This window comes from Anabrus simplex, chromosome 1 (assembly GCF_040414725.1).
Source record: "Anabrus simplex isolate iqAnaSimp1 chromosome 1, ASM4041472v1, whole genome shotgun sequence".
NCBI lineage: Eukaryota > Metazoa > Arthropoda > Insecta > Orthoptera > Tettigoniidae > Anabrus > Anabrus simplex.
Window position 1 is genome coordinate 1,477,836,774 of NC_090265.1, and position 27,945 is coordinate 1,477,864,718.

A 27,945-nucleotide genomic window follows, 5' to 3' on the forward strand; every position below is an offset into this window, starting at 1 on the left:
AAGAGACATGATGATTCCAATTATCCTGATGGCCAATTTGACCTGCCAGAGGAAGCTTATGTAAATGCATTATTCCCTTCATGGTGTAATTCTCACCTTCACTTAATTATCCCAACATACTGTAGCACAGTGCTTTCCTTCCCTAGGAACTTTGCCCATATCTACCAAGAAATTCACAGACTTACGAGAGTTAATGCTTTTGTTTTGTTTTTTTTTGGTTTGTTTTTGTTTTTTGCTAGTTGCTTTACGTTGCACCGACACAGATAGGTCTTATGGCGATGATGGGACAGGGAAGGGCTAGGAGTGGGAAGGAAGCAGCCGTGGCCTTAATTAAGGTACAGCCCCAGCATTTGCCTGGTGTGAAAATGGGAAACCACGGAAAACCATCTTCAGGGCTGCCGACAGTGGGGTTCGAACCTACTATCTCCCGAATACTGGATACTGGCCGCATTTAAGCGACTGCAGCTATCAAGCTCGGTAAAAGTTAATGAGATTCTATGGTAATGAGGCAAGTGATCTCTCAAAAATTCCTGTAGCCTGTGTTACGGGATGAACTGGACATAATATTTACTAAAGTAATTGGTAACTTTTTATAAATATTGTAAAATGTGATAGTGTGCATATCAGGGGCTTAAAAAATGTTCATAGTTTATATATTGCTCTTGTTATTTTACTAATAATAATGAAGCTAAACAGCAATACAGATAATTAATTAATTAATTAATTAATTAATTAATTCAGAGCAATGAGCGCCTTTTATCCTACACATATATGGAGTCAGAAAATATTTTAATTTACAAATCTTGGTACATTCATTATAATTTCTGGACTTAAAAATCAGTAAAAGAACAGGTTCTATGAGAATTTGAAATTTAAAATGCTTCTACTGAAAAGTTAGTAAAATGTTGTTGAGCCCCCTCTTTGCCAGTACCCTTCAAATATTGTGTACTTAAAGTTAACCATTGCCAGATAATATCATGGAATGTCCCTTGTGCCATTCTTCCATTGAAAACATGATGAGACAATATTTATTTTGTGTTCAGACCATATCAAATTTGGGTTTCCACTCTTAAACAAAATTTGTGATTAATTTGGGCATAGTTTCATTGTCTTAATGAATTTTCAAAAATTTTGCATGCATTTTTTTTCAACTTTGCCGCCTACAGCCATGAATTACCACCACCCGTGAAGGGTTAATGCACTTGTTTTATTCTTTAACAAAGAACAGCTATCATTATAAACTCAATTTCATAACTCACAGAGCACTCTTAACACTAAGGAGCTAAAAATTGCATTAATAGATTTCTTCCTTAAATCTACAGCAAATATTTTAAGAACTTCCTTTTTCAGTTTGAGGCAATCAAGGTTCTAAAATCTTTTAGCCTAATGTCAGGCTATGTCAACTGCCAAGTTGTTTTCCATCCACAAATCTAGGAGGATACACTGAAACAGGCAGACAGGGCAGTCTTGGCAGGTTCATATCTTGAACTTGACCACATTTGTACATAATGTCTGTGTATTCTTGAAGTAGATACAAGGTGGGAGAGTCTATATTCACATATGACAAGCAACTGCTTCAATTTCAATTGCCTGGGTATATCAAACATATCTCTTGCCTCAAACATGACATGCTTATCATCAAAGGTGAAGTTTTTAATATACCGGTACTCAGGAGTTGATCTTTGGATGCGTTACTGGTTTTACCTCCCAATAACTACCTTTATGGTTTTCGGAGATGCTGAGGTGACAGTTCTATCCCACAGGAGTTTTTAAACGTAAATCTACCAACACGAGGCTGACATATCTGACCACCTTCAAATACTACCACAAACCAATCTAGGATCGAAACCATCAAATGGAGTTCAGAAGGCCAGCGCTCTATTGCCTGTGCTATCCAGCCCTGCAACAAATTATTAAGTGGTACATTTTGTTAAGAATGACATCAACTTTCTTTGCGTGAAATCTGTTCCAGACTTGGCAGACACACTCTGCTGTAGACACACACAAGCCTTTCCCTGTTGCTTCCAGAACAGTACAGCTTGCTCCACACTTTGTAACCATACAAAGGTATGATCCCCGATTTTAGGTTAGGAAATGTTTGCAAATAACGATCTCCTAAATTCAGGAAATGTTTGTGATATAATTTGTAATATAAAGTAGTGAATATCAAGTGAGTTCCAACTTATAAATCTCATTTTTTGTCCTGTATTGGCATCAACTCAACTAAGGTTAGGTTGAATGGAGAATCCCACCTTTCAATACTTGTTTGCATTTTACTGCTAGTCTATGTAATTATGTAACATAATCCAGCTCAAAATCTAATTACATTATTTAAAAAGTACATGTTTCATTCCTAATGCAGAACATCTTCAGCTAAAAAAGATACAAAAATTGGCATAAACAAAATAAAAAATAATGATGATGATTATGATAAGATAAAATGTTTCTTCACGTTGGACTAAAACCTCAACATTGACTTGTAATCCCACAGGAGTTGTTTTTTTTTTGTTAGGGGCTTTACGTCGCACCGACACAGATAGGTCTTATGTCGACGATGGGATAGGAAAGGCCTAGGAGTTGGAAGGAAGCGGCCGTGGCCTTAATTAAGGTACAGCCCCAGCATTTGCCTGGTGTGAAAATGGGAAACCACGGAAAACCATTTTCAGGGCTTCCGATAGTGGGATTCGAACCTATCTCCCGGATGCAAGCTCACAGCCGCGCGCCTCTATGCGCACGGCCAACTCGCCCGGTACAGGAGTTTTTAAACATAAATCTACCAACATGAGGCTGACATATCTGACCACCTTCAAATAGTACCACAAACCAAGCTGGGATCAAACCCATCAAATGGAACTCAGAAGGCCAGAGCTCTATTGCCTGTGCTACCCAGCCCTGCAACAAATTATTAAGTAGAACAGTTTGTTAAGAATGACATCAACTTTCTTTGCGTAAAAATCTGTTCCAGACTTGGCAGACACACTCTGGTGTAGACACACACAAGCCTTTCCCTGTTGCTTCCAGAAAAGTATGGCTTGTTGAGGTTTTAACCCAACATGAAGGAACATTATTTTTAACTTATCATCATCATCAGTGTTTTTTATTTTCTTTATGCCAATTTTTGTATCTTTTTTAGCTGAAGATGTTCCACATTAGGAATGAAACATGTACTTGTTAAATAATGTAATTAGATTTTTAGCTGGATTATGTTACATAATAACTAGGACTACCAGTAAAAAGCAAACAAGTATTGGAAGGTGGGATTCTCCATTCAAACTATCATGTGAGTTTGTTAAATTAAGATGTAAGAATATAGTATCATAAGCAAGATTTGTAGTTAGGGAATACTGAACATGTATATACTTGTATAACTTTTAGTTTGGGAAAGAGTCTGTACACATGGCCTAGCAGTGAAGATTGTGCAACATAAGGAAACAGTGACTATATCAGTAAAGACGGCTGAAGTCAGTTGAAAGTGTTGCAACAAGTTGCTTGGAAACCCGGGGTACAGCCAGGAAGTATAGACTGAAGATGATTATTCATCACTATGGATGAACGCTAGAGATCGCTTTCATATCGGTCGCTCTGTAACCAATCTGAAAGCTCCGATTTTGAATGAGGTTGCATTGACTGAGACACACTTGAAGTTTCAGTTACAGCATTGCTACCAGAGGACTTCTGGCAGGCGCTACGCCCTGTGGAGCAAGGCTATATATATACAGGGTGAAGCATTATTCGCGCACTCGGGCGTCGCAGCGCGACTCTTCACATGGCAGCAATAAAAAAATGTCTCTTACAAAATTTCGTCTTGCGAGTATATCCGGTAGAAAACGGACATTGAAGAGTAGCAATCTGGCAACACTGTAACCATATGTAGGGTAACTACCGCTGTCAGCACATTCTCGTCGTGCTATACTGGTGGTGCAGTGGGTAGAGTTTTTGGTTGGCATGCAGGAGGTCGATGGTTCGATGCTGAGTTGAGGCGCATTTTTTATTTGCTAATTTCCATCTGACATTACCTACTGTAATACAGTAAGACACCGTTTCTTAGGTCACATGTATCCTACATTTACAACATTTTGTAACGCTGAAACAACAAATACCTGGTCTGAATAATAAGAAATAGACAGCTGAAACAAACAGGCTTCACATCTAGTAGATGAAGTGGTGCGAATAAATTCACGCCCACGACGTGGAAAGGGCGCCTTTCAAAGCTGACCAATGAAAATGATTGTTCGTCCATTTCTAGGATCACCGGGCGAGTTGGCCGTGCGCGTTGAGGCGCGCGGCTGTGAGCTTGCATCCGGGAGATAGTAGGTTCGAATCCCACTATCGGCAGCCCTGAAGATGGTTTTCCGTGGTTTCCCATTTTCACACCAGGCAAATGCTGGGGCTGTACCTTAATTAAGGCCACGGCTGCTTCCTTCCAACTCCTAGGCCTTTCCTATCCCATAGTCGCCATAAGACCTATCTGTGTCGGAGCGACGTAAAGCCCCTAGCAAAAAAAAAAAAAAAAACCACATTTCTAGGATCGTAGTATGTAAGTGCAAATGGTTTTCTAGAGGACCCGCTGCAATCGCTGTTGACGATTAAGATGCCAGATACCATACCACCTGGACTACATTTACGAAATTAAAAAAAAACATACGCCTCAACCCAGGATCGACCACTCGACCTCCTGCATGCTAACCCAAAACTCTATCCACTGCACCAACTGTACAGTACGACTAAGTTCTGTTGACAGAGGTAGTTACCCTACATGTGGTTACAGTGTTGCCAGATTGCTATTCTTCAACGTCGTTTTTCTGCCGGATATACTCGCAAGACGAAATTTTGTAAGAGACATTTTTTTATTGCTGGCATGTGAGGAGTCGCGCTGCGATGCCCGAGTGCGCGAATTACGCTTCACCCTGTATATACACACGTGTGTGCACGTGACGAGGTCATTATCCATTATGGAGTGAGTAGTGTTGAAGAAGTATGGAGCAGACTATGAAGCCGTTAGGTAGTCATTATGAGTGTATTACGAGGTTATGACAAATCATTCCCAGGGTGTATTCTATGGAAGATGCTACGTAGTGTTCATTTGTCAGTCATCCTCTGGTTTAGTCCTCTCTGAGATAATGCACAGTGTGTGAGGTGGTTTATGTATGTAATCTGGAGGTAATAAGTTCTTGTGCACAGAACCGATTATGGCTAGATGAAACTGCAGGCCAAGTGTTTATTCCTTGTTCATTCTTTGACTAATATGACATGGTTGTTATGTGATTCCACAGTGGCCATTTTACATTGTGAAGGTATATGAATTAATTAACAGAGTATAGTGAGGTGACTGGGATTGGTTTTGTACAGTTATAACACATGGTAAACTGATTCCCATGGAGATGGTGTTATTTTGTTCATGTGAATAAGGTAAAGAATGAGCAGTCGTCTTATGTGAAGTGTGGCATTCGGAACTATGTATGTTTGTAAATAGTAGATGTTGTTTGTGGATGTTTATTTTTGTAAGCAGCAAAACAAGTTGGTCTTATCACATGATTATTGTTGGTGTTTGTTTTGTTTTATTTTCTGTCGTAAGTAAATTCACGTGGTGAAACTTATGGTGAATCGTTTACTGGTTGAGTATGGAAAAAACTGACATGCAGCCCAAATTTATTTTCAGAGTTAAATAGTAGCAGGTAAGGTAATGAAGCAAGTTCGGAGTCTCGTCAGACAGATGACCGTCGCCTTGGGAGAAGGAGTTCATTCATGCTCTACAGAATCAATTATTCCTGTAAATCTTTTGCAGGTGGCACCCAATTACATCATTTATATTTTATTCTAGTTACCGTTTATCCATTTCGTGTTTCAATTTTGCCAAGAAGTTACAACTTATTGTATGCCAGTCTTTTTTAGAATGCTGTTTCTTGCTGCAACTTGCTGCTATATATTTCACGAAACAAATGAACAATACCATAAACATTCACAAAGTCTAACATTGTTCATACAAACAGCAGATCCTCCTATTCACAAGTCTTAAAAAATAAAAATAAAATAGACCAACATTAAGTTGTGGTTATGCAATAGCCAGGATCATTATTAACTCAGTTTGTAAGACCATCCCTTTTTGAAAGGCATATTTATAAACAATTTATTTATCAACACCAGTTAAGTTAAGATGCTTACCCTGTGAACAAGACGGGATGTTTAATGAAAAGAGATGAGGGCTTACAGCCAAATAATCACCATAAAATTCCTGCACCTCTCGTACCACTTCCTGATCATCTGCTTCAGCTAATGTCTTTATATCAGCCTTTGCAATTATATTGCTGAAATCTAATCACAATAATTAGTTACTATCTCCATATAATACATCTTATATAAATTAAATATATCTTAGTATTACATGACAACCTTATTACAGTTACTGAGAGTATTTCCTCAAAATTAGTAACAATGGATTACAAAGAAAACAGGTTTTAGGACATGGTTTCAAAAAAGGAAGGTCTAAGCAAGAGAAGAGTACCAGTCTAGAAAGAAAAAAAAAAGGTGAGAAGAGAAGAGAAGAGAAGAGAAGAGAAGAGAAGAGAAGAGAAGAGAAGAGAAGAGAAGAGAAGAGAAGAGAAGAGGTGGATGGAAGAGTGGGTTAAGATGACTGAAGAAGATAGTGAAGGTAGTAAAAAAGGTATTACAGTATATGGAATGGTTAAAACTAAGAGAAAATATATAATGGAGAATGTCAAAATGGTAAATAAATATAGCAAGGAGAGATAGAAGAAGGAAGAACTCAAAATGATGTGGAGGGAATACTTTGAAGAATTGCTAAATCCAAATGGAAATCTCAGAGGATGAAGTGATTGAGGAGGGTGATGATGAACTATAAATGGAAATGGACTTAACATGGGAAGAAATGGAAGTAGCACTGAGGGGATGAAAGGAACAAAGGTACAAGGTTTGGATGAAGTGAGTGTAGAAATAGTGAGAGCAGTCAGAAAGGTGGGGAAACAATGTCTATATCTGGTGCTAAAAGTTATATGGAAGGAGAACAAAACACAAAAAGACTGGAAGAAGGGAATAATTTTACCTATCTTTAAGAAAGGAAGTAGAAGGGAGAATAAAAACTATGAGGGAGTCATTCGAATTTGTCACTGTGCAAAGATTTTTGAAGAGATTCTGGAAAGACATATTCAGGCTAAAGTAGAAGGGCTGAGAAAAGAACTATGGTTTCAGAGTAGGAAGGTCCATAGCAGATCTTATCTTTGCTATAAGACAGCTACAAGAACAGTATTGGGAAACATATATTGATGAATATTGAGTACTGAAAAGCCATACGATAGTGTATGCAGAAGGAAGATATGGAAGATGCTGGAAAACAAAGGAGTCGAGAAATTGACTATATGGAGGGTAAAGGGGATTAATCAAGGGAGTATAACTTGTGTAAAAGTAGGAGGAGAGAGAACAGATTGGCTAGAACAGAAGAATGGTTTGAAACAAGGAAGTGTGCTCTCACCATTACTTTTCACTGCAGCAATGGATAATATAATTATGAAAATGAAAGAGGAAATTGGGGAAGAAAATATTAAAGCAATGGTGTTTGCAGACACTTTGATGGTGTGGGGAAACAGGGAGAAAGAATTTCAGGAGCACTTGGATGCATGGGATGAAATAGCACAAGGATACAGCTTGAAACTAACTTCAGTACCTAGTGTCACAGAATGGGATAAGATATTTTGGGTATATCAGTTGTTACCGAACAATGGGTAATCTAATTTAAGACAGCAGAGTTACTTAAAACACGAGACCTTCAGAGGAAATATCTGTGGATCAAAGATATCAGTTTTATAATTGTAGACACCATGTAGTAAGATGGCACAGAATACAAGTCAAGAAATCGTACAGTTAATCAAGGCCAGCTGTGTGAGTCACATGGGGAACAGTCTCCCACGGAAGCAATATGTAGTAAACAAGGAGGTAGAGTAAGGAAAGATGCTACAAAATGAAGAAAGCCACTTTTGATAATAAGAAAAAAAATGCAAACTAGAATACACACACACTGGGCAAATAAAAAGGTAATATAATATGACCATGCAAGATAATTGACAATTTAAACATCCATACAGTTACAGCTGAAAACGAAATACATTATACATAACTGCATAGAAATACTAGGGGTACAGGATAAAGATCACAACAGATCAAGACATTCTGGAAAGCAATTATTACGAATGCAAATTTTCAGAACTGCAAAAGAGAGGGCCCAGTAAAGAAGTGGCAGAAGTGCACACTGCAAATATGACCATTTTACACAAGAAACAGACTTTCAAATACTACCACAATTTTTAGGAATTACTCTATATTTAGAAAGGGAGAGATAATGAATAAAGATAAGGGGTAGAAATAAGAATGTGACTACAGTTAATATAACACAAATCAAAAATAAGACACACAATATATAGGAAGGCATTACATGTAAACCGACTTTCCAAAGGATAGTGGATCTTTCTAGAGACTATCATCAGTCAAAATCACTGAAAGTGTCCGACTCGTTGGCTGAACGGTCAGCGTACTGGCCTTCGGTTCAGAGGGTCCTGGGTTCGATTCCCGGCCGGGTCGTGGATTTTAACCTTAATTGGTTAATTCAAATGGCACGGGGGCTGGGTGTATGTGTTGTCTTCATCATTTCATCCTCATCACGACGCACAGGTCGCCTATGGACGTCAAATAGAAAGACCTGCACATGGCGAGCCGAACCCGTCCTGGGATATCGCGGCACTAAAAGCCATACGACATTTCATTTTCATTGAAAGTTAAGGCAAGACATGAATTTTAGATAGATAAAATTTATGAAGCAAGCATATGTTGTTGATATTTGGTGCAAGACAAGTAGAAAGTTGAAATGTTAAACACCAATCACGATCACATGTCTTGTGTAAGTTCTCAAAGTTTTCTTCTAATTTGAAGAATGCACTTCACGAAAGACCAGGTGAAACACTTAAAATACTAGCACTTGAAGATTGTTCCGAGCTGAGGAGGAAGGAGGGAGCACTGCCGGTTCCGGTAATACTGCCAACTGAATGGAAATGATATCTGAGTTGAATTGATAATATGATCGATCGATATGAATTTTCTAAACCTTTATTATCTTACGCCAACAACTGTCACACACACAATATATATAATATTATTCAACATTTCTCGATGCGAAACTTGTTCCTAGCATGAATTCTATAGTTTGGCTTTGCTGTGTAAACAACAAAAGTACGAGTATGTAAAGTGTACGCCAGATGTCGCACAGCGATCATAAGTGATTCTTAGTTTGTGTTTCAAAGGTTGCCAACGCGAATCTCGAAGATAACCTATGTCGACCGATTCAGCACTAGGGTGTCCATCTATCACTAAAAAGTGTGCGTACAATATGTAACTTTTTTTTTTTTTTTTTTTTTTTTTTTTAGGTTACAATAAATAGTATTGAATAGGTGGAAAACTTTTAGCTTTTGTTTTATATTACAGTTCCAAGGTTAATAATAATTATGGTAAACTTGCATAGTTTTGTAAATTGTCCCCACTTTGTCCTCTCCCTTTCCTTCTGACACTCCATATATAAATAAGCATTTCTTCCTGCTTTCCTGACTACTGTCTTCTATTTGTATCTTCAACTTCAACACCTCCTCTTCCATATTTCTTATTTTCTCTCTGAATAACAGAATTTCTCTCTCGCTGTTTCCCACTTTGGTCATTGTTTCGTCTGTTTTTCCCTGGATCCAGTTCTTCATATTTTCAAACTCCTTCACTTGTTCCTGTATCATATTTTTAATCTGTTCAAACAGGCAAACAACCTCCTTTACCACCCTACGTATGACTTCCACATCTTCCCAGCTCATGCTGCCACTGGAAATCGGACCGACGTTTACTTCCACGCCCCCTATAAACAGCAGTACCATAATCACTGCTGCCACCAACATCATCTCAACCTTCATTCCCATTTCCACTCTACCTCCTTCTCTTTTGGCTGTTTCTTTCTTCCTTCCCGCTGCCATCTTCCAATAACTACCCAATATTGTTCCACACGAATCATCTTCCTCATCACTCTCGGCTTTCCTCTTGCACTCACCGCTAGCACTCCACTCTCTCTCTCTACCAGCACACTCGACCCAGCACGTCCGCACCCGATGCTTGCTTAGGCTAGACTGCCTTATAAATGGACATGTTGCAACTCATGCATTGAGTAGTAAAGGGACTTGTATATTCAGGTGGATATTTCTACTAAATGAATGTACTCCCCTTCGAATGTCAATCCATTGGAAGGAGACCAAATGTGTGATGCCACTTATAAGTTGCAATAATCAGGACTACATTCAAAGTAAATGCTAATTCTTTAGTAACTGATAAATCATTTATATACAAATAGCCAGAATGGTTACTTACATATATAATAGGCACCATATTGTGGATTTTTAAGTTCTCTTTCAAGAAGAATAACATTCTCTTTTGTAGGCCGAAGAAATGCAATGCATTTGAGATGTCTCATTGGTTCATATGGGCTCCCAGAATCAATTCTCTCAAATAAATACACTTCTTTTCTCAGTATTTCAGACTGAGCAAATACCATGCTGACAATGCTAGTCTGAAAATAAAAAAGGAGGAAGATAACATGTAGTTACCAACATTTTATTGCCAACTGACACAACTTACCCAATATAACAACACTAATTCCACTTTCACACTTCATAACAATTCTTCCTATGAAAGCATAAAAATTGCATCTACATTTCATGAGATTTACTTGGTAGATTGGAGTTTGTACAAAATAATAAACTCAATATTCCAGGTACTTACAATATAATAATTACTCTTGGTTTCTCTTTTTTATAGTACCATACAGACAGGTCTCATGGTGACAATGAGATAAGAAAGAGCTAGGATTGGGAAGGAAGTCACCGTGCCCTTAATTGAGGTACAACCCCAACCTTTGTTTGGGGTGACAATGGGAAACCACAAAAAATGAACACCATCTTCAGGGCTGCTGCCAGGGGGGGGGTTTGAATCCACCATCTCCCAAATGCAAGCTCAAAGCTATGTGACCCAAACTGCATAGCCAATTTGCTTGGTTATTCTTTTTTAATGGCTTTATGATGTCTACTGAAATACTCAGTAATTCAATTTTTACAAATGAAGTTTGGTATAGTTTTAAAGGGGAAAACGTGATTAGGTAAGGTACAAGGCCTATTTTCATGAGCTACATACATACATACATACATACATACATACATACTTCATTAAGACTGTTATGCCTTCCAACATCCAGTCTACAAGCCTCTGTGAATAAACTAAATGCTGCCACAACCCTCAATTTGTAATTAGTCTGTGGCCTTGTTTAGCTCTATACCTCTTAAATCATTAGAAAATGAATCTAACCATCATTGTTTTGGTCTCCCTCTACTTCTCTTACCCTATATGACCAAGTCCATATTCTCCTATCCTCCTCCATCTGCCTCACATGACCCTAGAAAACAAAGTCATATTATGCTTAGAACTTCAGCAACTGAGTTCATTCCTAACTTAGCATATGCCTCCTCATTCCAAGTACCTTCCTGCCATTACTCCCACCTGTTTATATCACCAATCATTCTTGCTACCTTCAAATCTGCTACTTCTAACTTATGAATAAGATATCTGAGTCCACCCAGCTTCAACTCCTATAAAGCAAAGTTGGTCTGTCAACAAACCGATGTACAGAGAGTTTTGTCCAGGAGTTGACTTCCTTCTTATACAATACTATTGACTGCAACTGCAAACTCCTGCATTAGCTTTGCTGCACCTTGATTCAGTATCACTTAAAATACTACCATCCCGGGACAGTACACATCCTACATACTTGAAATTACCTACCTGTTCCAGCTTTGTATTCCCATCCTGACATTCTGTTCTCTTAGGTTTCTTACCTACTAACATCACTTCAGTCTTGGAAATGCTAATTAAATATCATACTCACTGCACCTATTCACATGTTCCAAGATTTTCTTTTTGCTAGTTGTTTTACGTCGCACCGACACAGATAGGTCTTACGGCGACGATGGGACAGGAAAGGGCTAGGAGTGGGAAGGAAGCGGCCGTGGCCTTAATTAAGGTACAGCCCCAGCATTTGCCTGGTGTGAAAATGGGAAACCACGGAAAAACATTTTCAGGGCTGCCGACAGTGGGGTTCGAACCTACTATCTCCCGAATACTGGATACTGGCCGCACTTAAGCGACTGCAGCTATCGAGCTCGGTGTTCCAAGATATTAGACTGCAGGCTTTCAGCACAATCTGTTATTAAGACCAAGTCGTTGGCCAAGCTCAAACTGCTTAATACATTTCCAGCTAACTGAATCCCCCCTCTCTGCCAGTTTATGTCTTTTGGTAGATTATCCTTTTAAACTATGAACAGAAAAGGTGAGAGATTACAGCCTTGTCTGCCCCTGTAAGTACTTGAACCAAGAGCTCATTCTATCATAAATTCTCACGGCAGCCCAATTGTCTACATAAATGCCTTTGGTTGCTTTTAATAATCTGCTATTAATCCCTTAGTCCCCCAGTATGGCAAGCATCTTTTCCCTCGTTACTCGGTCATATGCCTTTTCTAGATCTATGAAACAAACATAAATGTTGCACATTATAAACTTCATATTAGAGCCCGTATTGTCAAAGTATCAACTTGTGAAAATTTGAATTTATAATTCCACCTTTACAATACTTTAATTGTCTTTATTAAAAAGACTACATTAAATTATACTCGTGAAATATGTTTCGTCCTCTTATGGGACATCTTCAGTCACAAATACAAAACATTAAAAATAAGGCGAGGACACGTTGAAATAAGTGAATAAAAAGTCTTTGTATCCTGTGACGCGGCGTGATGGCGTCTTGTCAATTTTCCATGTTAAAATGGTGCGACGTGAACATGATATGAAGCATGAAGTCCAATTAAAATCACAAATTAAATTGTTGTTCAAAACAACAAATTTTCAATTATAAAACAACGTGAGTGGCTGTGCGAATAAAATTATATGCATATTGTACATAAAACAGTGTGGTGATAACGCCACATTAAAATAGCTTTCTTGATTAAGAGGTGGAGTTATACTGATGATGCAAGTTGAACTTGATTATGTGAGGACAATAGGGGCCTAAAAAGAAAAAGAAAAATATGAAAGAAATGAGGAACCAGTTTAATTAAAATACGAACTAAGTGCCCATCCAGTCACTCACCTCCTTGCCCGTCTTACGTCGACCACTCCACCTCAAGTGCTAAAGTTAACTGAGTGACGTCCTCGAAGGTCGATGAGGACTGACTGTGAGGGGAGGTTGAGGGGAGTTTGATGTAAGGCGAGAGGCATGAGGTAGATTATTACTCACATGCCTTCGTGAAAAGAATTTATTGATTAACTCCTCAAAAAGTATATTGATATCCTCCGATATCTCATTCAGATTATAAATTGGGTTGCATTTTTTATCAATATTTATAAAAATGTTTTCCAAAATATTCAATAGATTTCCTTTCTTACATAAATGGAGAATTTGAAGATCTTGTAGTATGCCTGTGAATGTATGATTGGTATCGTCCATATGTAAACCGAATGCTGAGAATCTGCGGTACTTTGACACATTAACATGTTCATTATACCTTATGTTAAAATTGCGGCCTGTCTGTCCAATATAACTGGCGGAACACTGCTGGCACTTTAATTTGTAAACACCTGATTTCTGAAATTTGCTATTGCCGTTATTGATAGTGTGCTGATTAAAGAAAAGATGGGCGTTGTTATTGGTTGTTTTAAAGGAAACTTTCATATTAAGTTTCTTGAAAACATTCATGGTTTTGTATATTTTACTGTGACTATACTGTAACTATCGTCTTTCTTTTTGGTATCCTTGGCTAATGTGGAAAATGATTTCTTTTCGATTTTGTTAATAATTTTGTCCACAAATTGCCTGTTGAACCCGTTTCTTTTTGCTATAAAATAAATAGTATCCAACTCATTTTTACGATCTTCTTCTGACATTGGTATATTATAAGCTCTGTGAATCATACTGTAAAAGGAGGGCCTCTTATGTGCTGCTGGGTGTACAGAACTTTGTCTAATTACGTTTGCTGTTTGAGTGGGTTTCCTGAATATTTTAAACCTAAGTTTATTAGAGTCATTAATAATTGTAATGTCAAGAAAATTTAATGCTTTATTATTTTCACTTTCGAAAGAAAACTGAATCTGTGAATCCATATTATTTCATTGTTCTAATACCTCCTGTCCATTAGTAATGCTATGGTCAATTATTATAAACGTATCATCTACGTATCTCAACCAGCTTATTATTCCTTTAATGTTACTGATTATGGATTTTCTTGAAAATAGTAAAATCAATAACATTAAAGGAATAATAAGCTGGTTGAGATATGAGATATGAGGCAAAGTCTATTATGTATCTGGTACCCCTACCCTCCCATGTGTAGCAGTGAATAGCCTTATGCTTGAAGAATGTGTATTCTTAATTGCTAATCCCATACTAGCAGAGAAGTCCAGTAAATGCTTACCATTCCTATTAACTTCCATATCTTCCCCTCATTTACATATCACCTTTGCGTATCCTTCAGTTCTATTCCAAACTTCTGCATTGAAATCGCCCATTAGCACTCTCCTATTTTTGCTGTTGACTCTGACCACGTCACTCAGTTCTTTATGAAACTTGTCAACTTCAACATCATCTGCACCCCTAACCTACTTTAACTTATACACTTAAATAACAATACTCATGGCAATTTGGCAATTCTTCAAAATGTTGAATGAAGTAATCTCTACATCAAGACCATTTCTACTTACATGAACGAAGATGTACACAGCACATTGTTCCATTGCTATCAAGAAGAAATATTAATGACAATCCTGGTCTCGTAAGTAGCTTACTTCTTCTTCTTCTTCTTCTTCTTCTTCTTCTTCTTCTTCTTCTTCTTACATGTGCCCTGCCCAGTCTTCCGGACATTGGCGATCAATGTGGAGAGTGCTTTTCTGTCTTCAGCAACACGGTACAGTTCTTCAGTGCTTTTTATGCCTGTCCAGTCTTTAATATTCTTAAGGCATGTTCTCCTTCTGCCTACTCCTTGGCGCCTTTCAAAATTAGATGTAAAACTGCGTATTTTTCACCATGCTAAACATGCCCAAGGTATGCAATTTTTCTGCATTTCATGGTGATTACCAGTTCTTTTTTGCATTTTGCTCTCTGTAATACTTGTTCATTAGTGGCATGATCAATCCACGAGACTAAGCATTCTTCTATGAAGCCAAAGTTCTAAGGCTTCCAGTCTTTTGATGGTGGCCTCTCTTAACATCCAAGCTTCAACCCCATAAAGGGGAGTAGACCAAATATAACATTTGACCATACGCCTGCCCAAATTTTAAATTTAATGCATCATCACACAACAATGTCTTTATCTTCCTGAATGTTGATCTTGCAATTTCTATTCGGCTCTTAATTTCTAGATCTGGGTTCAAATCATCCGTTATCCAACAAACAAGTTATTTATTTACTTCTTGAATTTGTTGGTCTTTAAGTTTCAGAGTAGCATTATTTCATCTTCTGCTGAAAACAATTAGTTTGTTTTTGTTTTTATGTTGATGTTGAGACCCATCTCTTCCCCAACTATATTAATTTTGTCCAGGAATAGTTGCAAACTTTCAACACTATTAGCAAGAATTACCGTGTCATCTGCATATCGCAAATTACTTCTTAGTCATCTGAATAGATGTTGAACAATAATGGAGACAAAACAAAGCCTTGACGAACTCCCCATCGGATTTCTATGTAGTCCGTTGTATCATCAACTTTCACTACAGCCTTCTGATGCCAATACAGGTTTTCAATAGTTCTTATATCTTTATCATCAATTCCAGTTTGCTGCAGTAGTCTGATGAGTTTGGTACACTTTACTCTATCAAAAGCCTTTTCATAATCTACGAAACAGGTGAAGACATTCTTTTGTTGATCCCAACATTCTTGAAGAAGAGTCGTTAAACTGAAACTGAAAATAGGCTCACGAGTTCCATATCCATTCTGAAATCCAAACTGGGTATCATCCAGGTTTTCCTCTCATTTTTTCCATATTCCAATTCAAGCATGGATATCTTTCAAGAAAGATTTTAACAAATGGCTCATTAGGCTAATGAGACTGTATTCACCACATTTTTTTGAGTTTGTTTTCTTTGGAAGGGGAATGAAAGTAGAGGTTAGCCAATCTTGACATAATTTTCCAGAGTTTTAAATGTTATTAAAAAGGTCTAGCTCTTGCTCTTCATTGATAAGTTTCATAACTTCAGCTGGAATTTCATCTGGGCCTAAAGCTTTCCTATCTTTTAATTGGCTTATTGCATGAATTACTTCTGATTTCAAAATGCTTGGTCCATTTGAGCATTCACAATTTTCATTTAATGTTGGCTGATTATCATAGAAGAGTTCTTCTATATATTCTTCCCATATATTAATTTTGTCAGGATGATTTATAATAGGTTCCCTTGACTTATCTTTTGGAACAAGAGGCATCTTTCTTCTGAAAGTTCCAGTTACTTCTTTTATAATTTTGTGCATACTGAAGGTATCGTGTTTTTCTTCCAAATTTTGAATGTTTCTGCATTTTTCAATCATCCAATTTTGTTTTGCTTTCCTAATTTCTCTTATAATTTGACCATGTATCTGAAGGTATTGAACCTTATTGGTTTTTTTGTTAGTCACTTGACGCCGCACCGACAAAGATAGGTCTCATGGAGATGATGGGATGGGAAAGGGCTAGGAGTTGGAAGTGGATGTGACCTAATTAAGGTACAGCCCCAGCATTTTCCTGGTGTGAAAATGGGAAACCACGAACAATGGGATTCAAACCCACTATCTCCCGGATGTAAGCTCACAACTGTGCGCTCCTAACTGCACGGCCAACTTGTCCGATCCATATTGTTCTTAGCTTTTCCGCGTTCTTCCATTAAGTCCAAGATATCATCCGTCATCCACTTCTTCTTTTTTTGTCCTTTTATCAACTGTAGGTATTTCTTGTTTACTTTCTGTATAGCTTCTTTTACTTCCTCCCACTGGTTTTCCACCTGTTGACTATTCAATGATACTTGTCTTAGCTCTTCATTAATTACTTTTGCAACTTCTTGTTTTATTTCACTGTTCACCAATTTTCTTTGGTCAATTCGGTTGGAATGTTTTGTTTTCTGTAAAACTTTCAATTTCAATTGTACATCAGCAACTAATGGATTATGATCACAACCTATATCTGCTCCTGTGTATGTAATAACTCTTTTAATTAAGTTTCTAAACCTCTTATTTATGACTATGTAATCAATTTGGTTCCTTATAGGAACATGATGTTCACTGTCACCAGGTGAAACCCAAATGTATAATCGATGATCAGGAAGTTCATACCATGTGTTTGTAATAACCATTTCATTTTCTGACAAAATTCATATAACCTACCCCGCGATCATTGGATTCTCAGAGCCCCCAATTTCCTACCAATTTTCCTCATCAGCCCTTGCCGATCTTAGCATTGAAATCTCCCATTATTATGGTTACGCTATCATTTTTTGTTGATTCCAGAATGTTTTGCAAGCTTTCATAGAATCTTTCCACCTCAGTGTCATACTTTTTATCTGTTGGTGGAGCATATACCTGTATTATATTGATCTTGAAGGGTTGTCCATGTAGTTGTAAAAGCATTAGTCTGTCTGATATTGGGACGAAATTGGTGACATATTTAACGAATTCTGATTTTACAAATATTGCTACACCATTTCTGTGACTTTTATCAGTTTCAGGACGGCCAGAATAGTATAGATTTCCATCTTCTCTTCGACAGGTACCTTTACCTGGCCACCTCAGCTTACTATAATAGTAAATCAATAATGTAGCAGTTCTGAATGATTTTAATAAAAACCACCTCAGATGAGCTAGCACAATGGAATGGAGTCCTCCAGGGTGACCCCTTACTCCTATTTAACATAGCAACATGGGATGTTATCAATGCAGTCAAAAAGAACAACCAATATATAATAATCTGACTCTACGAGGCTCGTTCTTCCAATAAAAGCAACACATGGGACAAGGGAGTTCCTCAGAGATCAAAAAGGACCCTATTTAAGAATTATCCTATGACCATCATGACATATAGTCTGGAGAGTTGCGCCATACATAAAAGAGAAGTAAGTCAATTTCAAGCTAATAAGAAAATTGATTCAGTGGCTCCTAACCACAAGGTTACCTCTACAACTTCATCTAACTTAACGAGAGAGAAAATTAAGTCATTCACAGGTTTGTTACCACTAACAGCCACCATGAAGAAAAATCATCTAGCAGTGAGAGAGTTGTTCTCTTTGAGGTGTTAAGTGTAGGTCCATTATGAGTTCAGACAAGTTTGAATTTATCCTGAGTTGTCCCAGATTTGACAATTTAAATAGTCGAGATGAGAGGAAGAAAATTGACAAGTTGGCACCAATCAGAGAAATAATGGATGCTTTTGTTGCAAACTGCCAATGGCATCACAAACCAGGATCTTTTGTAACTGTGGATGAACAACTGATTTTATTTCCTGGTAAATGCCCTTTAAAATGTTTCTACTTAACCAACCCAATAAACATAGCTTGAAAGTGGTAATGGCATGTGATGTAACAACAAATTATATGTTCAACGCTATCTTGTATGTTGGAAAAATTAATTGTTTCGGTATGCCACAAGCTGAGCACCTTGTCAAGGAACTGATAAAGCCTATCCATGGGTCAAACAGGAATGTGACTACAAATAATTAGTTCACAAATCTTAACTTAGCCGATGAACACCGTTCGATCTGACATCTACAGGAACACTTCAAGCTAACAAGCTAAAACCTACTGATTCACTGCCAGTAATTTAGAGAAATAATGGAATATCATTCAGCAGAAGTATTGCATTTTAGCCTGCCAGTATGTAGTAATAGGGAGTCATCCTCTTCAAGCAACACATGTCGCTGAGCAACTACCACATCAGTTACGGAAATTTCCACTCCAAAGACGAAGATAGCATGTGAGGTGCAGAAAATGAGAGAAATATTTGAAATCTTAACACTAGAATTGAACCAGCAAATCAGAGCATGATCTGTATATCAGCAGGAAGAAACTCGGGCCTACCAACTTGATATGGGATAGATAAACTGGAATTATCTCCTAAACTAACCTTGTATTTGGATATCAGAAAGACAATAGGTGAAATGTAGTAATATAGTGCAATTTGTGCTGCTAGGTGTCTGCTAAATTACTCAGAGCGTTCATATGGACTTAGCAACAAAAATAGAAATTCACAAATATCTCTGTTATCATAACTGGTATGGTAAAAATTTATAAGACATAAATGATCAGAAATTTAATGCTATATAACTTTAGTTATGTAGTATTTATCAATAAGCTTTCATTCTAGATAACAATTGTACTTTAATCGGCCTATTCACTTAGGTCCTTCCTATTCTCTGCACATCATCCACATTGGATTCCATGCAATTTACTTTCACTCCTGCCGTGAGCACTTCCAACACAGAGGATAGTAATGCCAGTTTGTCCTCGCTTCTATTCTCTTTAATCCCATATATGAAGTTCTCAACTCATGAGTCAAATGTTAGCCAATTGCAACAGTCAAGTTTTAGGGAGGAAGGGGGTCTGAGATTGCTCTTAGTAAACTGTCAGAGTATAGTAAATAAACAATTAAAATTCGGTACATTGATAGAATCTTATGAGACTGATGTGGTGATAGGAGTGGAATCGTGGTTGAGAGAAGGGGTGGATAATAGAGAAGTATTTCCAGAAGGGTATACAGTCTATCATAGAGACCGAGGAGATAAAATGGGACGGGGGGACGGGGGTGTGTGTGTTTATTCTGGTGAAGGAAACTTATTGTTCACATGAATGGTTTACTGATGAAAGGGATGAAATATTAGGGATAAAATTAGTTTGTGATAATATGAAGGAGGTGGGAATTATAGGAACATATAGGCCTGGAATAGGGGAAGAGACATGGAAATATTTGAGAAAATAATAGATTATACTCATAAAAACAATAATAATGATGTGGTAATAATTGGGGGAGATCTAAACTTGCCTGAAGTTGAATGGAATGGAGCTGCAAGTGAAGCCCATGAACAGAAACTGGCAAATAATTTGGGAGGGAGGATTTACACAAGTAGTACAAGAACCAACTCGTCTCAATAACTTGCTAGATGGTTAAACCATGGGAAATTGTTGATAAAACAGAGGTAATTGAAGGAATAGGTGACCATAAGGCTGTAATAATGGATGTAGGATTCGTACCAAAAATGCTTAATAAGAGGGTCATACACGACAAGAAATTATACAGAAAAACTATGAATTTGGGACTTACCTTAAATCACAATTCAGTTGTTGGATAAGTGAAGGGAGTAATGTGGATACACTTTGGGCTACATTTAAAGGAATCATTTGGGAAGGAGAGTAGAGATTTATACCTGTTAAGAAGGGTAAAATGACCTCAAACCCTGTTTATTATACAAGGGAAATAAGAAAATTAAAAAGAAAATGTAGAATAGTACACAGGAAAATCAAAGAGGGTAGGGAAAATAGAGAAACAAGAAAACAGCTAATGAGGGAACTAGAGTGAAAAAGTAAAAGAGAATTATATGAATGGCATACTTCAAGAGGGTAATGACCATAAAGGAAAACGGAAAAAGCTGTATTCATATATTAGGAATCAAAAAAGGAAAACGAATCCAAATTCCTACAATGGTGGGAGAAGGGGGTGAACACTATTCAACAGATACTGAGAAAGCAAATCTATTTAGTAGGGAATTCAGAGATTCAGTAGAAGATTGTCAGGTGTTGGAAACCATAACCTGACCCTGTAATAATTAAGAGGGGAATTCCTCAAGGCAGTATTATCGGACCTTTATGTTTTCTTATAAATATGAATGATATGAGTAAAGGAGTGGAATTGGAGGTAAGGCTTTTTGCGGATGATGTTATTCTCTATAGAGTAATAAATAAGTTACAAGATTGTGGACAACTGCAAAATGACCTCAATAATGTTGTGAGATGGACAGCAGGCAATGGTATGTTGATAAACGGGGCTAAAAGTCAGGTTGCGAGTTTCACAAATACGAAAAGTCCTCTCAGTTTTAATTACTGCATTGATGGGGTGAAAGTTCCTTCTGGGGATCATTGTAAGTATCTAGGTGTTAATATAAGGAAAGATCTTCATTGGGGTAATCACATAAATGGGATTGTAAATAAAGGGTACAGATCTCTGCACATGGTTATGAGGGTGTTTAGGGGTTGTAGTAAGGATGTAAAGGAGAGGGCATATAAGTCTCTGGTAAGACCCCAACTAGAGTATGGTTCCAGTGTATGGGACCCTCACCAGGATTACCTGATTCAAGAACTGGAAAAAATCCAAAGAAAAGCAGCTCGATTTGTTCTGGGTGATTTCCGACAAAAGAGTAGCGTTACAAAAATGTTGCAAAGTTTGGGTTGGGAGGAATTGAGAGAAAGAAGAAGAGCTGCTCAACTAAGTGGTATGTATTACAAGTTGTCCATTTCATGACCGTATCGATGTTTAATCAAGAAGTATAAATAACCACCTAATCGATATTTTATTAATGCCTCAGGCAAATTGAATAAAATTAAAACTTACAGGACATGTTTCGACCACTTAGTGGTCCTCTTCAGCTGTATAAATAAAGAACTGGAAAGAAAAACATTATGACAATAAGCACAAATAAAAGTTCTTTGGAGACTCCTTTGATAAAAATGGAGGTCACCAGAATAGGTCATCTTGCCTCTCGTTCTTGTTTGGAAAAGATGTTTATTCTGCGCTGTCTAGAGGGTCTGACTTTGAGCACGACCTGGTGAAGTAACGATGTGATACAGTTTGACAGTTCATGGAAAGCTCTGGAGAGAAGGGAAGTAGAGTTTTATCGTCATCTAAAATAACATGTGAGGGAGGAGGGAGATTGGGCTGTGCTTCTGCGATGTCGTGTTTGATTATATCTCTTGTTCATCTAGTCTGTTTCATGTCTACCCATTCTAAGTATTTGCTAATATTCTCATATAAGATGTTTTTATGCTCGTTGTTTTCGTTGAGATTCTCTTCACCGTTTTCCAATTTATCAAGAACGATGTGGATGTTTTCTAGGTTGTTCATAAGATTACCTTTATTAATCATACAGATAATTTGAAGGTCCTGTTTTATATTGGTGAATTTGTGGTTGGACTCCTTCATATGGGATCCCATGGCAGAGAATCTTTTGTATCTTTCAGCATTGACGTGTTCTTGATATCTAATTGAGAAGTTCCTTCCAGATTGTCCCACGTAAGTTTTTTTACATTGAGCACAAGTCAGCTTATAAATACCCGATTCCTGGAATTCGTCATCTTTAAGTTTATTAGCTTTATTATGACTAAAGAATCTATGTTTAGTGTTGTTGTTTGTAGAGAAGGCTACCTTGGTATTGTGTTTCTTGAATAAGTTGGTGATTTCGTAAATCTTCGGGTTATTAAAGGTGAATTTTACATATCCTTTTTCTTTTGAATGCTGTTTAAGTTTAATTTGTTGTTGGTATTTGCATTTAGTGATGATTTTATTGATGAATTTCAAACTGAAACCATTATGTAGAGCCTGTTGACGAATGAAAGAAAGTTCCTTTTTTCTGTCTGTTTCTGTTAGCGGAATTTCAAAGGCTCTGTTGACGAAACTATAATAAACTGATTTCTTTTGCACACCTTTCTGCTTCTAGTAACTTAGTTCCGCTAGAATGGGATTCTGTACAAAAATAAAGAAGAAACGTACAACTTTGAATAAGAAGTTAGAAAACCTAAAAAACAATCCCCCAACAAATCTAAATAAGCATCAACCTAAATCTTCTTTTAATTGTGAAGAATTCCCACCCCCCGTCATGAACTTGTCGAACACGACGTTTACAGAACAAGAATTACAATTGTTAAGCAAAGGGCCTAATCACAATTGGCACAGTTTCGATAACAGACAAGTATTAATACAAACTTTAGCAGAAACAGAGACAGCCATACAAACCCTTCCAGTCGACATTCAGAATGACGTACGGTACGAAGCAAAGAAAAAAATTCCCTCCATAATTAGAGGGTTACTAACCAATTCCACAAACACTAAAATCGAGAAGGATCTTCAGCATAAAATTAGACAAAGTGATGTAGTGATAATGAAAGCTGATAAAGGTGGAACAGTAGTAATATTAAATGAAACCAAATACATCAATAAAACAGAAACTTTTTTCACTAACAAATTTAAGGTAATTGAGAAAGACCCCACCCTAAAAATTCAAAAGAATTTGAAAGGGATACTGAAGCAAAGCTCCTTCCTTTTTAACGACCAAGATATTCAAAAACTCATTAATATGAATCCAGGACTTCCTAAAGCAAGAGCTATGCCTAAATTACATAAAAAGGATGCACCTATGAGACCTATAATTAATTTTCAGAGAAGCCCCACATACAAAATATCCCAATTTATTCATAGGTTCTTAACTCATAACTACGTATTTTATACCAAATCTTCGATAAAAAACTCCAAAGAGTTCTGCATTGCTATTAAAGATTTCAAGTTAACTTCATCTCATGTAACAAGTTCCTTCGACATCAAGGTCATGTACACGAACATTCCTATTAAGAACACCATTGAGATTATAAAGACGAATTTATTATTCACAAACGTATCAGTATACCTGAAATAGAAAACTTCATTACTATCTTGGAATTCGTTTTGAACCACAATTTCTTCTCTTTTAATAATAAAATATATCAGCAAGATGGACTTCCAATGGGATTCTGGAATTTTAGCTAACATTTACCTCAACTTTTTGGAACACACTCAGATAGTAGGTCAGATTAAAGGACTCGATCTCTGGCTTCGATATGTTGATGATACCTATGCCATAATTAACAAGGAAATAAATGATAGTCACAGTATCCTTAATACTTTGAATAATTTAGACCCAAACATAAAATTTACAGCTGAAGAAGAAGAGAAAGGCATACTCAATTTTCTGGATATCCAAACAATTCGTAAAGACAACCATTTCCAATTTAAAATATACAGGAAACCCACTTTTACCCCGACTACAATCAAAAGTGATTCTTTACATCCCATCTCGCAAAAGAAATCCGCTTATTATAGTTTCGTCAACAGAGCCTTTGAAATTCCGTTAACAGAAACAGACAGAAAAAAGGAACTTTCTTTCATTCGTCAACAGGCTCTACATAATGGTTTCAGTTTGAAATTCATCAATAAAATCATCACTAAATGCAAATACCAACAACAAATTAAACTTAAACAGCATTCAAAAGAAAAAGGATATGTAAAATTCACCTTTAATAACCCGAAGATTTACGAAATCACCAACTTATTCAAGAAACACAATACCAAGGTAGCCTTCTCTACAAACAACAACGCTAAACATAGATTCTTTAGTCATAATAAAGCTAATAAACTTAAAGATGACGAATTCCAGGAATCGGGTATTTATAAGCTGACTTGTGCTCAATGTAAAAAAAAACTTACGTGGGACAATCTGGAAGGAACTTCTCAATTAGATATCAAGAACACGTCAATGCTGAAAGATACAAAAGATTCTCTGCCATGGGATCCCATATGAAGGAGTCCAACCACAAATTCACCAATATAAAACAGGACCTTCAAATTATCTGTATGATTAATAAAGGTAATCTTATGAACAACCTAGAAAACATCCACATCGTTCTTGATAAATTGGAAAACGGTGAAGAGAATCTCAACGAAAACAACGAGCATAAAAACATCTTATATGAGAATATTAGCAAACACTTAGAATGGGTAGACATGAAACAGACTAGACGAACAAGAGATATAATCAAACACGACATCGCAGAAGCACAGTCCAATCTCCCTCCTCCCTCACATGTTATTTTAGATGACAATAAAACTCTACTTCCCTTCTCTCCAGAGCTTTCTATGAACTGTCAAACTGTATCACATCGTTACTTCACCAGGTCGCGCTCAAAGTCAGACCCTCTAGACAGCGCAGAATAAACATCTTTTCCAAACAAGAACGAAAGGCAAGATGACCTATTCTGATGACCTCCATTTTTATCAAAGGAGTCTCCAAAGAACTTTTATTTGTGCTTATTGTCATAATGTTTTTCTTTCCAGTTCTTTATTTATACAGCTGAAGAGGACCACTAAGTGGTCGAAACATGTCCTGTAAGTTTTAATTTTATTCAATTTGCCTGAGGCATTAATAAAGTATCGATTAGGTGGTTATTTATACTTCTTAAGTGGTATGTTACACGTTATGAGTCTCATTATGATAGCCGTATTGGAGTATAGAATGTAAAAGTTTCAAAATTTATTTTAAGTATTGGAATGGTGGTTTTTAAATAAATTTGTTTGAAACTTTTACATAAGTGGTATGTTCCGAGCTGTCAGCGGCGAGATGGCGTGGAATAACATTAGTAGACGAATAAGTTTGAGTGGCGTTTATAAAAGTAGGAAAGATCACAATATGAAGATAAAATTGGAATTCAAGAGGACAAATTGGGGCAAATATTCATTTATAGGAAGGGGAGTTAGGGATTGGAATAACTTACCAAGGGAGACGTTCAATAAATTTCCAATTTCTTTGAAATCATTTAGAAAAAGGCTAGCAAAACAACAGATAGGGAATCTGCCACCTGGGCGACTGCCCTAAATGCAGATCAGTATGGATTGATTGATTGATTGATTGATTGATTGATTGATTGATTGATTGATTGATTGATAACAGAAGATAGAGAGGGAGAGACACATAGGGAAACAAGAAGCTTCTCATTCACAAATGAAGATATTTTCAGAGAAAGCCACCTGCTTCAGCAAGGAAAAGCAGCAGAAAGTGATCAAATTACTGGGAAGGTATTAAAGACAATGGGGTGGTACATAGTGCCTTATTTAAAATTTCTCTTTGACTATGTCATAAATGATAGTGTAATACCAAAGGAATGGAAGGAATCTATAATAATACCAATTTATAAAGGAAAGGGTGATAAAAGGAAACCAGAGAACTACAGACCAATCAGCCTGACCAGTATAGTTTGTAAAATACTGGAGAGTTTAATAGCAAAGTACATCAGAGGGATATGTGATGATAAAAATTGGTTCACGAGGAACCAGTATGGATTTAGAAAGAAATTTTCTTGTGAGGCACAACTGGTGGGATTTCAGCAGGACATATCAGATCAGTTGGATTCAGGAGGCCAGTTAGATTGCATAGCCATAGATCTTTCCAAAGCCTTTGACAGAGATCTATCTGTGTTTGAAAGTTATGTTGATTTTCCAACTTATACACCATTTCAACGATTACACCAGAGTATATCTTATATCAACTCAACTCAACGAAGATACACCATTTGCTTCTTTTTAACTTAATTTTAACAGTTGGAACGCATAATTTAAAACAAAATTCATCCTCTGATCTACTTAGCAGCGACCGTGGCAAATATTACTGATTTTCACTAAGAAGAGGATCCATTTCAGTTCCAGACACATGCCGATTTTAAAAACTTCTTATTATAAATAATTTTTTAGACAATATTGTAAAATATACTACAATAATTTTAACATGTGCTTATACTTTCCATGTCAAATTTCTTAACTACTGTTTCAAAGAAATTTTTTTTAAATATCACAACATACCTCATCTCAATTTTTCATAAAGAATAGTGTAATCATTCTTAATAAAATTGTTTGTTTTAAGATTAGCTAATGTGCTTATGATGCCCAATAAGAAGGGCGAAACATGTTCACAACTTTTCAATCTTTTATAATTATGTAACCACAAAATATGGTTCTGTAGGTATTGAATAGGTGAATAATAAATGTATACTTTGTAAATTGAATGTAATCACTGTTGTCAATACGGACCAAAAAATGAGATTAATGACTTGTAAAAGGGGAGCAGCCGACAATGACCTTGTCTCAGTTTTTGCTAGCTCCAAGGCAATGACCTGGGATCGCCCTCAACCACGAGATTTATGATACGCTAACCTTCACGATGAGTGTATTTCCTGTATGTAATTTTGTTTCAGGTGCAGAGATATTTATTTGTGTGCATTTTCTTTGGATTTTTCTTAGTGACGATTGTCATTTTATTGTTGTTTTGTATTTAATATATCTGGGAATGAGTTCATAAGCTTACAAATGGGAGTGAGCTTCTGTGCTCGTTCAAATGAAATATGGAACCGCATCCATATCTAGAGTCAGTGATTTTTTTGAGGGTGTTTAGAGTGGTCTGGACAAATGTTATTGTGTTTTGTGTTTTAAATGTTAGTGAATGTGCGAACCTATTTAGTTTTTCCCATATTAAATAGACATTTCATTATGTGTAAATATCCATCTGTTCAGACTAAAAGTATCATAATATTTTTAAGAACAAGAAGCTATCTCATGTATCCACAAAACAAAGACGATGATGTAATTAATATGGGCAGTGGACCCATCACTCCAATAATTATGTGGTAGGGTTTTATGTATTTTGTACAGCTTTTAGTGGAAATTTATTTATGTTTTTTTCATTAAATTTGCCCAATCTTATTTCATTACATTCTCATTAACAATTATGTACTTTGATCTCTGTCCTGCCAATTATATTTTAGAAACCTATTTTTTAAAATCAACGAATAGACTTTAGTCTCACCACTGTCTAGCCAGTGCCTTCAGCACACAGCATTAGGTACAGTATGTCATCATTATCCGGAGCATCTGACTAGAGGGAGTAAATTACATGCTTCACATCATTCACAATAAATTTTTTGAATGTAAATTTTACTTGATTTACTCGGGAATGAGTATTTATTACAATGCTTTAAAATGAGTATTTATGGTGTTAAGATCATCAGCAGCAGCAGTTT

At 36.7% G+C, this 27,945-nt stretch overlaps 1 protein-coding gene across 2 annotated transcripts in view; it reads right to left on the bottom strand.

The window, feature by feature from the left end:
* Vps45 (vacuolar protein sorting 45) overlaps positions 1–27,945 on the bottom strand; it is a 189,296-nt gene that overhangs the window by 129,617 nt on the left and 31,734 nt on the right. The window contains exons 2-3 of one of the 2 annotated variants that reach the window (XM_067137958.2): positions 10,402–10,600; positions 6,223–6,312 (exon numbers count right to left, since the gene is read on the bottom strand). In XM_067137958.2, the coding sequence (XP_066994059.1) occupies positions 6,223–6,312; positions 10,402–10,600 (289 nt within the window). Of the gene's footprint in view, positions 1–6,162; positions 6,313–10,401; positions 10,601–27,945 lie in introns of both variants that reach the window. The other variant, XM_067137957.2, reaches the window with a different exon arrangement.